At 43.8% G+C, this 12,409-nt stretch overlaps 1 protein-coding gene across 2 annotated transcripts in view; it reads right to left on the reverse strand.

Annotated features, from left to right (window-relative positions):
* Window positions 1-9,892: 9,892 nt before the first annotated feature.
* xirp2a (xin actin binding repeat containing 2a) overlaps window positions 9,893-12,409 on the reverse strand; it is a 142,663-nt gene continuing 140,146 nt past the window's right edge. For both annotated transcript variants that reach the window (XM_034176553.1, XM_034176562.1), the window contains 2 exons: window positions 10,112-10,245; window positions 9,893-10,031 (listed from right to left, as the gene is read on the reverse strand). In XM_034176553.1, coding sequence (XP_034032444.1) covers window positions 10,151-10,245 — 95 coding nt within the window. In that variant the 3' untranslated portion in view covers window positions 9,893-10,031; window positions 10,112-10,150. The remainder of the gene's footprint in view (window positions 10,032-10,111; window positions 10,246-12,409) is intronic.

The raw sequence follows: 12,409 nt of genomic DNA on the forward strand, positions 1-12,409 counted from the left end.
AATCAATTAATCCACAAATCTTAGATCGAAGCACTGCTTTGATCTGCGAATCACTGCTTCGATTGGGTCAAGGTTCAAAGCAAAGCCGCAATGCACAAAAGTTGATTACAGACCCGCTGCAGGTCTGTAATCAATGTAGAGAAATGATCATTTTCCTGACAAACAAGTGTGCAACTGCAAAAAAGCCTACCGGACATGCCTCAGGACAAATCGGTCTGACTTTGTTACAGTCACTAGTAATCAGTGGTGTCTCTGGGTGAAAACACGACTTTTTTTTTCGTGTGGGTTTTTTTTTTTTTTTTTGTAACGAGTAACAGTATGGCACATAGAAAATGTATCGGAGTAGAAGTATGGAATTAATGTCGGAAATGTAGTGAAGTAAAAGTGAAAGTAAGCTGAATTTAAAAAACTCAAGTAAAGTACAGTCTCCCAAAACGTACTTAAGTACAGTAGTGAAGTATTTTTACTTGGTTACTATACAACACTGGTCTGGAGCAGGGGCAGCTACAGCTTTTTATAGAAGGGAGATTTCACTGATCTGATATTATCCGGGTCAGGGGCAGCTCCAGACTTTTATACAAATATGACCGGAATGGTCTGATGACATCCGGGTCAGGGGCAGCTTCAAACTTCTTTACGCAGGAGTAGGAGGGTTAACGGGTTTAAATGCCCAGATCAGGGGTGGCTTCAGATTTTTATCGATGGAGAACTTTACTGATGCAATGCTATCTGGGTCACGGTGTGCGCCAGACTTTTATGCAGTGGCCTGTCTTCTCTGACTACCTATCTGGTCTGATTATCTTCTCAGAGGCAACTCAGAGTTTTAATAAAGAGGTGGGTAATGGTATGATGGCATTCGCGTCAGGGACGGCTCCAGAATTTTATAGAGGGGGGCCCTGACAGGTCTGATGGTATCCGGGTCAGGTTTGACTTTTTTAGGCAAATTGGTTTGAATCTCTGGAACAGGGGGAGCTACAGCTTTTTATTGAAGGGGGACCTTACTGATCTGATATCATCAGGGTCAGGGGCTGCTCCAGATTTTTATGGCAGGGGGGTGGAGCTAACTCCTATGATTACCTAACGAACTGGTCTGATAGTCTGGGTTGGGGTAGCTCCAGATTTTATGGAGAGGTAATGGTATGATAGCATCTGGGTCAGGGGCTGCTCCAGATTTGTAGTTTTCTCTATGTTTTCTCTACTTTAAAATAGCCTGGTAACAGCACCTTCAGGCCTGAAGCCAGTAAGAGCTACAGCAATCTGAGGTTTGTTCCTACTGACCTTGACCTTCACCCAAATGATTGACATCTGCCAGGGCAATTCTGGAATCCACCAGTGTGCTACATTTAGTCAAAATCAGGTTAAAAATGTAATTCTTTAGCCTTGACATTTGCCTCAATTAATTTTACAACAGCAATTTTGAGACCAACCTTTACTGACATAACAGGTTTTGTAGAAATCAGCAAATGGTCCTGGGAGGAGGACACCAACAAAAAGACAAGCAGGCATGACCTTGACCCCTATGATTGGCTTTTGGCTAATTTGACTTTGCTGGGCAATTTCGAACCACGCCTCCATATTTATATTTCACAAAACTGACAAAATTTAGTTTCTACTGAAATCCAAGATTATAATGTCAGTTTATTTGTGAAAGTGCTGCAATCCATGGCGAATCCATGGTGAATATTTCATTTTCCCTTGAACGTTGTCTGCAGGAGGATGTGCATGTGCGCATGCATGAGGCTTTGAAATTACCGGAAGTTACCTTTGACCTCATGTGAGGTGTGTGTGTGCACGCCCTGTGCACACTAAAGTCTGTAAGATGTCTTGCAGATCACTTCACAGGTGTTATCTGGTTTCAAAAACAGCATTGTTTGATTTAGAAGTGTTTACAGTAGTGTTCAGAATAATAGTGGTGCTATGTGACTAAAAAGATGAATCCAGGTTTTGAGTATATTTCTTATTGTTACATGGGGAACAAGGTACCAGTAGATTCAGTAGATTCTCACAAATCCACCAAGACCAAGCATTCTTGATATGCACACTCTTAAGGCTATGAAATTGGGCTATTAGTAAACAAAAGTAGAAAAGGGGGTGTTCACAATAATAGTAGAATCTGCTGTTGATGCTACAAACTCAAAACTATTATGTTCAAACTGCTTTTTTAGCAATCCTGTGAATCACTAAACTAGTATTTAGTTGTATAACCACAGTTTTTCATGATTTCTTCACATCTGCGAGGCATTAATTTTGTTGGTTTGGAACCAAGATTTTGCTCATTTACTAGTGTGCTTGGGGTCATTGTCTTGTTGAAACACCCATTTCAAGAGCATGTCCTCTTCAGCATAAGGCAACATGACCTCTTCAAGTATTTTGACATATCCAAACTGATCCATGATACCTGGTATGCGATATATAGGCCCAACACCATAGTAGGAGAAACATGCCCATATCATGATGCTTGCACCACCATGCTTCACTGTCTTCACTGTGAACTGTGGCTTGAATTCAGAGTTTGGGGGTCGTCTCACAAACTGTCTGCAGCCCTTGGACCCAAAAAGAACAATTTTACTCTCATTAGTCCACAAAATATTCCTCCATTTCTCTTTAGGCCAGTTGATGTGTTCTTTGGCAAATTGTAACCTCTTCTGCACGTCTTTTATTTAACAGAGGGACTTTGTGGGGGATTCTTGCAAATAAATTAGCTTCACACAGGGGTCTTCTACTGTCACAGCACTTACAGGTAACTCCAGACTGTCTTTGATCATCCTGGAGCTGATCAATGGGTGAGCCTTTGCCATTCTGGTTATTATTCTATCCATTTTGATGGTTGTTTTCCATTTTCTTCCACACGTCTCTGTTTTTTTTTGTTTTTTTTTTGTCCATTTTAAAGCATTGGAGATCATTGTAGATGAACAGCCTATAATTTTTGCACCTGCGTATAGGTTTTCCCCTCTCCAATCAACTTTTTAATCAAACTACGCTGTTCTTCTGAACAATGTCTTGAACATCCCATTTTCCTCAGGCTTTCAAAGAGAAAAGCATGTTCAACAGGTGCTGGCTTCATCCTTAAATAGGGGACACCTGATTCACACCTGTTTGATTTTTTACTAATAGCCCAATTTCATAGCCTTAAGAGTGTGCATATCATGAATGCTTGGTCTTGTTGGATTTGTGAGAATCTATTGAATCTACTGGTACCTTGTTTCCCATGTAACAATAAGAAATATACTCAAAACCTGGAATAATTTTTTTAGTCACATAGCACTACTATTATTCTGAACACTACTGTATTTCTCGCCAACTTTAACAAAACATGTGATAAACATCCTAGATTTATTTATACAGAAACAGAGTGTTTATCGCTATTTTAAGTGTTTTGTTGGAGAGAGCAGCCAGTGATGTCACTGGCCTTTTTGTACTCTGATTGTAGGGGGAAGCCTCCCACGTTAACTATGATGTCACTATCGTAGACTGTGTCGGTCGCTGCTGTCAGCTGTTCAAGGCCATCTGTTTTTTTTATATTTTTCCCTTCAGGGGAACTATTTATTATTTTTTCTAGACAACACAGATTTTGACCATATTGGAACTGTCATATTATGAATCCTCTATTCAGGGGTGAAAGTAAGATTAGAGTCTTGCAGGAACTGTGCTACTCAAAACATTTTTTTGCTCCCATCATCACTCATCATCACTCATTTTCAACTGTTTTTCCAAGTTTGGGTCGCGGTGGCAACAGCTCCAGCAGGGGACCCCAGACTTCCCTTTCCTGTGCCACGTTGACCACCTCTGACTGGGGGATCCTGAGGTGTTCCCAGGCCAGTGTGGAGATATAATCTCTCCACCTAGTCCTGGGTCTTCCCCAGGGTCTCCACCCAGATGGACGTGCCTAGAATACCTCCCTAGGGAGGCGCACAGGATGCATCCTTACCAGATGCCTGAATCACCTCGGCTGGCTCCTTTCAACGTGAAGGAGCAGCAACTCTACTCTTAGCTCCCCACAGATGCTGGCTGCTTGTACCCGCAATCTAGTTCTTTCAGTCATGACCCAACCCTCATGACCATAGGTGAGAGTAGGAACAAAGATTGACCAGTAGATGGAGAGCTTCGCCTTTTGGCTCAGCTCCCTTTTCATCACGACAGTACAGTAGAGCGAATGCAATACCGCCCCTGCTGCATCAATCCTCTGGCCAATCTCACACTCCATTGTCCCCTCACTTGTGAACAAGACCCGGAGGTACTTGAACTCCTTCACTTAGGGCAAGATCGTATTCCCTACCCAGACTAGAAAATCCATCAGTTTCCTGCAGAGATCCTATGGCCTCAGATTTAGAGATGCTGATCCTCATCCCAGCCGCTTCACACTCGGCTGTGAACCGATCCAGTGAGTGTAGGAGGTCACTAGCCGATGAAGCCAACAAGACCACATCATCTGCAAATAGCAGTCATGAGACCCTGAGCCCACCAAACCGGAAACCCTCCTCCCCCAACTACACCTCGATATCCTGTCCATGAATATCACACACAGCATTGGTGACAAGGCGCAGCCCTGGCGGAGGCCAACCTCCACCGGAAACAAGTCTGACTTACTGCCGAGCACCCGAACACATCTGTCACTTTGTGAGTACAGAGATTAGATGGGCCCCTCACGCCATACTCTCGCAGCACCTCCCACAGTATCGCCCAGGGTACCTGCTCATATGCCTTCTCCAAGTCCACAAAACACATGTAGACTGGATGGGCATACTCCCACGCACCCTCCAGCATCCCTGTGAGAGTAAACAGTTGGTCAGTTGTTCCATGACCAGGACAGAACCCACATTGTTCCTCTTCAATCAAAGGTTAGACTATCAGCTGAACCCTCCTTTCCAGCACCCTGGAGTAGATTTTACCAGGGAGGCTGAGTAGTGTGATGCCCCTGCAATTGGCACACACTCTCTGGTCCCCCTTTTTAAATATGGGGACCACCACCCCAGTTTGCCACTCCTTAGGCACTTTTACAGACCTCAACACAATGTTGAAGAGACGTCTCATCCAAGACAATCCCTCCACACCCAGAGTCCCCAGCATCTCTGGACAGATCTCATCAACCCACTGCGGAGCTGCTTGACCACTTCGGTGACTTCCAGCAGGGAAACTGATGAAACTCTTCCATCAGCTTCCAGCTCTGCCCCTACTATAGTGGGTGCTCTTGTCTGATGCAGGAGTTCCTCAAAGTGCTCCTTCCAACGCCATTGGTTCGTTGGTTGGTTGGTTGCTCCCATCATATTCAAGATATTAAAGACTTCTCTTTTCTGACTGCGATTCTTAAATTCTGTGGATGTGCATGATGTTCGACACATATGTATATGTCAAAACATTTCTTTTCAGGTAAAGTGCAAACATCATTTACAATAACAACAGAACAACTTCAACATCATGAAACAATGCAAAGTGTTATTTTTTCTGAAAATAACAAGTGAAAGGGAAAATGCACTGCCACCTGCTGGTGGCACAGAGTAATGCTAGTTCAGGCTTCTGATTGCTTCTAGGGTCCTGCAGCCAACTCCCAAAAATTTACTTCATCATGTCATAAGCGGCACATGTGTTGATGATTTTCATGTATTCATCAAATATACATTTGTTTCAGAGAAATTCGCTTATTTTCACTCCTGCCTCTATTTAAAGGATAAAAAATAAAATTATAGTTGTACCAAAGAAAATTATTTTTTGACTTAAATCTTAAAAAGCTCAGTGTCAGTATACGTTTAAATTTTGACATTGACCAAGTGATTGACATTTGACACATTTGATATCGCTGAGGCAATTCCAGAACCCGCCGACATACACTCAACAAAAATATAAACGCAACACTTTTGGTTTTGCTCCCATTTTGTATGAGATGAACTCAAAGATCTAAAACTTTTTCCACATACACAATATCACCCTTTCCCTCAAATATTGTTCACAAACCAGTCTAAATCTGTGATAGTGAGCACTTTGCTGAGATAATCCATCCCACCTCACAGGTGTGCCATATCAAGATGCTGATTAGACACCATGATTAGTGCACAGGTGTGCCTTAGACTGCCCACAATAAAAGGCCACTCTGAAAGGTGCAGTTTTATCACACAGCACAATGCCACAGATGTTGCAAGATTTGAGGGAGCGTGCATTTGGCATGCTGACAGCAGGAATGTCAACCAGAGCTGTTGCTCGTGTATTGAATGTTCATTTCTCTACCATAAGCCGTCTCCAAAGGCGTTTCAGAGAATTTAGCAGTACATCCAACCAGCCTCACAACCGCAGATCACGTGTAACCACACCAGCCCAGGACCTCCACATCCAGCATGTTCACCTCCAAGATCATCTGAGACCAGCCACTCAGACAGCTGCTGAAACAATCGGTTTGCATAACCAAAGAATTTCTGCACAAACTGTCAAAAACCGTCTCAAAGAAGCTCATCTGCATGCTCGTCATCCTCATCGGGGTCTCGACCTGACTCCAGTTTGTCGTCGTAACCGACTTGAGTGGGCAAATGATCACATTTGCTGGCATTTGGCACATTGGAGAGGTGTTCTCTTCACGGATGAATCCCGGTTCACACTGTCCAGGGCAGATTGGAGACAGCGTGTGTGGCGTCGTGTGGGTGAGCGGTTTTCTGATGTCAATGTTGTGGATCGAGTGGCCCATGGTGGCGGTGGGGTTATGGTATGGGCAGGCATCTGTTATGGACGAAGAACACAGGTGCATTTTATTGATGGCATTTTGAATGCACAGAGATACCGTGACGAGATCCTGAGGCCCATTGTTGTGCCATACATCCAAGAACATCACCTCATGTTGCAGCAGGATAATGCACGGCCCCATGTTGCAAGGATCTGTACACAATTCTTGGAAGCTGAAAATGTCCCAGTTCTTGCATGGCCGGCATACTCACCGGACATGTCACCCACTGAGCATGTTTGGGATGCTCTGGACTGGCGTATACGACAGCGTGTACCAGTTCCTGCCAATATCCAGCAACTTCGCACAGCCATTGAAGAGGAGTGGACCAACATTCCACAGGCCACAATTGACAGCCTGATCAACTCTATGTGAAAGAGATGTGTTGCACTGCATGAAGCAAATGGTGGTCACACCAGATACTAACTGGTATCCCCCCCCAATAAAACAAAACTGCACCTTTCAGAGTGGCCTGTTCGTGAGCTTGCCACTGAGTTCCCGTGAGATTCCATGGGATTTCGTCTATCAATCCAGGAAGTGTTTGGCATTTGAACATTTCTTGTTTTACTGTGGGTTTGAATTTTGGCACTTCGTGTTTAGGATGCTCTGTACCATATAAAGTAAATGGTAAATGGACTGTATTTATATAGCGCTTTTCCATCTGCATCAGATGCTCAAAGCGCTTTACAATTATGCCTCACATTCACCCTGATGTCAGGGTGCTGCCATGCAAGGCGCTCACTACACACTGGGAGCAATAGGGGATTAAGGACCTTGCCCAAGGGCCCTTAGTGATTTTCCAGTCAGGCGGGGATTTGAACTGAGGATCTCAAGCCCAACACCTTAACCACTAGACCATCACCTCTAAAGTTTGGTGGAAATCGGCCAAATGATGTGAGAAGAGTATGACAACAGAGAGATACACCAATATTTTGACCTTCGACCCCAGTAACATTGACGGCTGCCAAAACAAACCTCTTGAGGGCCGTTCTGGGGTCAACCTACATGAGCACATGAAGTTTGGTGGAAATGGACCCAAGCACCTCTGAGAGTAAGAACAAACAAACACAAACACAAGCTTGTCAAATTATAGAAAGATTGTCAGTATGAGGAGTGACCCACACACACATTTTGCCATTTTGTGTTTTGTATTTTTTTTTTTTTTTTTAGCTTGGATAATTAACATTGAACTGTATTTTCTTTGCAGGCAATTACTGCAGTTGCTGAAGCTATAAACAAAACGGAGGAAAAAAAATCTCTCACAGGTGACAAAAGCCACCTAATGGAAAAATCTGTAAATCCTACAATAGCCTTGCTCTATCAGTGAAAATCAATATGACTTTCACTGAAAAGGTATCAGCCGCGGCGTGTTAGCAAGGCAGGCTATAGATCAAACATTGCAGCCACACAAAATGAACACGGCTAACTACAATTACACTCGCTGCTGTCTGTGCGCTCAGTGATTAAAAAGTCATAAATTGTAGAATTCATGAAGCTTTATTGCTACCAAATGGACAAAAGGAAAATCTCATGATTCAGGCACAAAAGAAACCTGACATCCAAAGAAAACTATACTTTGCAATTAATTGCATGTTGAAAATATAGTCTTGTTTAGTTACTTTCACAAAGTCAGCAAAAATGTGCATACTAACAAGAAGTATCCATACTTTTTTATTTTTTCTGCACACCAGGTGCAGTCAATCAGCATCAAACAAACTTTATTTATTTATTTTAATAACTGAGCAGAAATGTGATTTTAAAACTGTAAAAAATCAAATAAAATACAAATCAGAGCAGTTCATCTCTCCATGGACATTAGGCCTCTTGGTGAGCAGATTATAGTTGCATTTGGGTTCAAGAATCGTTGCTGTCGTCTTCATCGTAGTACCTGTTCCTCTTGATCTGTTCTTCCACCGTCAGGGATTCGTCATCGTCTTCCCACAGAGACGCGCTGTAGTTTCCCACAGAGTCAGTGACTTTACCTGCACTTTCTCTCAGCTCCATCCCAAAATCCAAAAGGTCGTCCAACGCTGACCCTGGCGGTTCCTCTGCGGCAGGCTGATTGAAGCTGTCAGATTTGAAATCAGATAGCTGGCAGGAGGAAGCGAGGCCAGCGAAACGGTCCTGAAGGAAGCTCGAAGTGCTAGCATTTGGCTCGGCGGTTTCGATTTGAAAAGAACACGCTTCCTCTGCCGCTTCTGTCAACATGTTTGCGTCTGAATAGCAGTCTGTGGCTTCGGTACATTTGGCACCCGCTGGCACAAAAGCATCTTCCTTCTGTGCCAAATGCAGCACTTCAGTTGGCATCCAGTTTGATTCTTCGTTTTGATCATCTTGGATTGTGTCCATCAAAGTCGGCGACTGAAGTTGGAGACCTTGAAGCGGGATTTCACGGTCAGGCGTCACCAGGCTGTGATTATTGCTATTGTTGGTGTTTGCATTCGCCGCGTGTCCTGCTGTCCCCTCCTGATCTATTACGGTGACCTTTACCGCCTCCCCATTGTTCATGCTGTCATTATTTGCTTTATCCGTCCCATCCTGCCTTACATTTTCACCCATTGCACTTTCATGTCCATTTACTTTCACTTTCTCCTTCCTTTCTACACTTTGATTCTGATCCTCCTCAGACGCTTTCATGCCTTTCGTGGTGTCCCCGTCACCCCCTTCACTCTGTCCTTTCACTTGCACTTCAGGTTGCACTTCAGGGTTCCAATCAGAAACCAGAGTGGTGCTGCTGGACTCTTTTGTTTCTCCAGGTGGGATTGAAACCGCTGCTGGAGCCTCGTCAGGATTTCTCACATTCTCTGCAGAAGAAGCGCTCTCTTCCACCTTGTGCTTTTGCTGGGGTCCATTTTTTACTTTCGCTTCAGGAATATCGACCCCGTTCGATGAAGACTTTACAGGCTGACTTTGCTTTTCATCCTCCAACACAGGGCCCTCCTTCGGGGGCCACGATGGCTTAACCAGCTTCAACTCCTCCTCGATGCTAAAGGATTTCTTTGAAGAATCTGTTTGAGGAGGCCATACTACACAAATCTTAGTTGTGGGTTTTTTGTTTTCATCCGCTGGTTTAATTTCATGATCCTGGTGAACTAATGCATCTACCTTTGTTGAAATGGCGCTGCTCTGAGTGGTGGAAAATTTCTTTTCAGGTGAAGGAGATTTGACTTTAGACTTTTCACCTGAATTCTTCTGATTCTTATTATTCCAAAGTTCTTTGTGTGGCTTCTGTCCAAATCCCTCGTCGTAATTTCCCTTGGACTTGAACAGCTGCTTGTAATGCGGCTTGCAGTACATCCGTCCATGGAGAGAGGCGTAGTTGCCGAGACTAATTAAAAAAAAATAAAAGTGGAAAAGGTTAAAATGTGCACAGAGTGAGAAAAGCTACTCCGTGAGAAATAGCGTTACCTCAGTTTGCCTTTGCAGTGCTCACAGCGGAAGCAGCTTTTATGAAAGTTTTGTTTGTCTGCAATCAGCGATTCCATTGGGTACACCCTCTTCCGACACACCCTGCACAGCTCGGACTCTGGAACTCGAATTTTCTGCATGTAGGAAACAAGAGTATTTGAGTATTTCAACATAATATAGATTTTTGTAGTGTTAGATTATTAAGCATGTAAAAACAAAACATGCATGTAAAGGTACCAGCAAACTTCAAAAGATGCAAAAAGGCAAAAGAACAGGCAGATAAACTTAAAGCTGTCAACAAAAACTTGAGATTTCAGCAAGTGCTACACCATAACGGGGTACTATCTGGGTACAGGTCCTATCCTTAGCAGTGAAGGCCTACATCCTTATATATAAACAGTTTTCCAGTGCTCTCTGCAGTGAACAACAGTCTGACTTCAGCATGGGTGAAAGATCCCTCTCTTCCCATGAGAGGAAGGAAGTTGAGCATTGAGATCTAAATTCTCTCTGGCCACCCCATGGGACATGATGGGTATTGAGGGAAAGTTTGAACCCTGTATCCCTGGAGGATGGTACCAAACTGGGTGGTGGCTACAGACAGAGTCAGGAATCATTATTTGTAAAATTACAAAGATGAGTTCCTTTGAGGACACTTTTTTTCATGACAAGGTAATACTGCCCATGGGCATGAAGACTCCAAGAGTGATGGCAATCAGAAATTTGATCACAGTGATCTTGACCTTCAGTTGTCTGAGAGTTCAGTGTTGCCCATAATGATTGTTTATACTTATATCAAGATAGAAACTGCGATCTGGTAGAAACGGCAATTCTACCAGTAGAGATTGCAATCGGAGTCTCTACCAGTAGATATTGCGATCAGAATCGCTACCAGTAGAAACACCATTTTGCCTTTACTTACTCTGACTACTACTTTGACAACATTTGGATCAGAGTTTCTGAATGCAACAACAGAGATCAACTATACTTGAAAAAAGTAAACATTGTTTTCAGCATTTCAAAAATTTTGGTTTTCAATCTCAATAATGTAATTTTAGTTAGCAGTTCCTCTGAGAACTACTTTAACATGAGAGTCTCTACTGGTAGAGACTGTGATTCTACCAGGTCACAGTTTCTGCCTTGACATATGTATATTATGAATATAGATATATACGAGGTCTGTCAATAAAGTAACGGACCTTTTTATTTTTTTTTTAAACTATATGGATTTGATTCATATGTTTTTACGTCAGACATGCTTGAACCCTCGTGCGCATGCGTGAGTTTTTCCACGCCTGTCGGTGACGTCATTTGCCTGTGAGCACGCCTTGTGGAAGGAGTGGTCCCGCCCCCTTGTCGGATTTTCATTGTCTGGAAATGGCGGAATGATTTGGACTTTTTTTCCATCAGAATTTTTTCAGAAGCTGTTAGAGATGTTGTGTGGGCCGCTGAAGAGGAGGTACTGCTGGCCCACAACCACCAGAGGGCACCCTGCCTGGAGTGCAGGCTCCAGGCACAAGAGGGCGCCGCCGCCTCACAGGAGCAGCCGGGGTGACAGCTGTCACTTATTACCTGTGACAGCTGTCACCAATCATCTGATCTTCAATCGTATATCAGCAGGACGACATCTCCACTTCTTTGCCGAGATATCGCTATGCTTAGGAGGTAACGAGCTCAGCCAATCAAGTTGTCTTTTCGACAGAAGAATATTGTTGCTTTGTGTTTTTTGACAGCAGACTTTTCGACGAGAGGTGGAGGTGGATTTCCCACCATACGTGTTGCTGGGTATAAACACACCTACATCTAACTGTTTTTGTTCCTCGCCAGCAGTACCAGATCCGACAAGCGGAGGCAGTGGCCACCTGGGAGTTCAGGACTTGGCGGCTCCAGTATTCCCGGGGTTCGGTGGCGGAGGAAATCGTGTGGTTCCGGTTCTGCTTTGGACAGACGTCTCTTATCTTCGAGCCTGCCCACATGACACATTCTGTAAATTGACTTCATTGCATACTATTGTGACCTGCCGTGTTTGTTGTGCTCATTCACAACAGTAAAGTGTTGTTATTTGACTTCCTCCATTGTCCGTTCATTTGCGCCCCCTGTTGTGGGTCCGTGTTCCTACACTTTCACAACAAGAGACTGGCACCTGGAAACCATTTGAAAAATTTTCTGGCTTTCGGTGAAAATTTTACGGGCTTCACAGAGAATAAGGACTGTTACTACAGCTTTAAGGACGGCTTTAAGGACGGCTTTAAGGACGGCTTTAAGGACGCTTGGCGTGCTGCGCTCGGTGCGCTGCACTCC

This window comes from Thalassophryne amazonica, chromosome 1 (genome assembly GCF_902500255.1).
Source record: "Thalassophryne amazonica chromosome 1, fThaAma1.1, whole genome shotgun sequence".
In the NCBI taxonomy this organism is placed as follows: Eukaryota; Metazoa; Chordata; class Actinopteri; order Batrachoidiformes; family Batrachoididae; genus Thalassophryne; species Thalassophryne amazonica.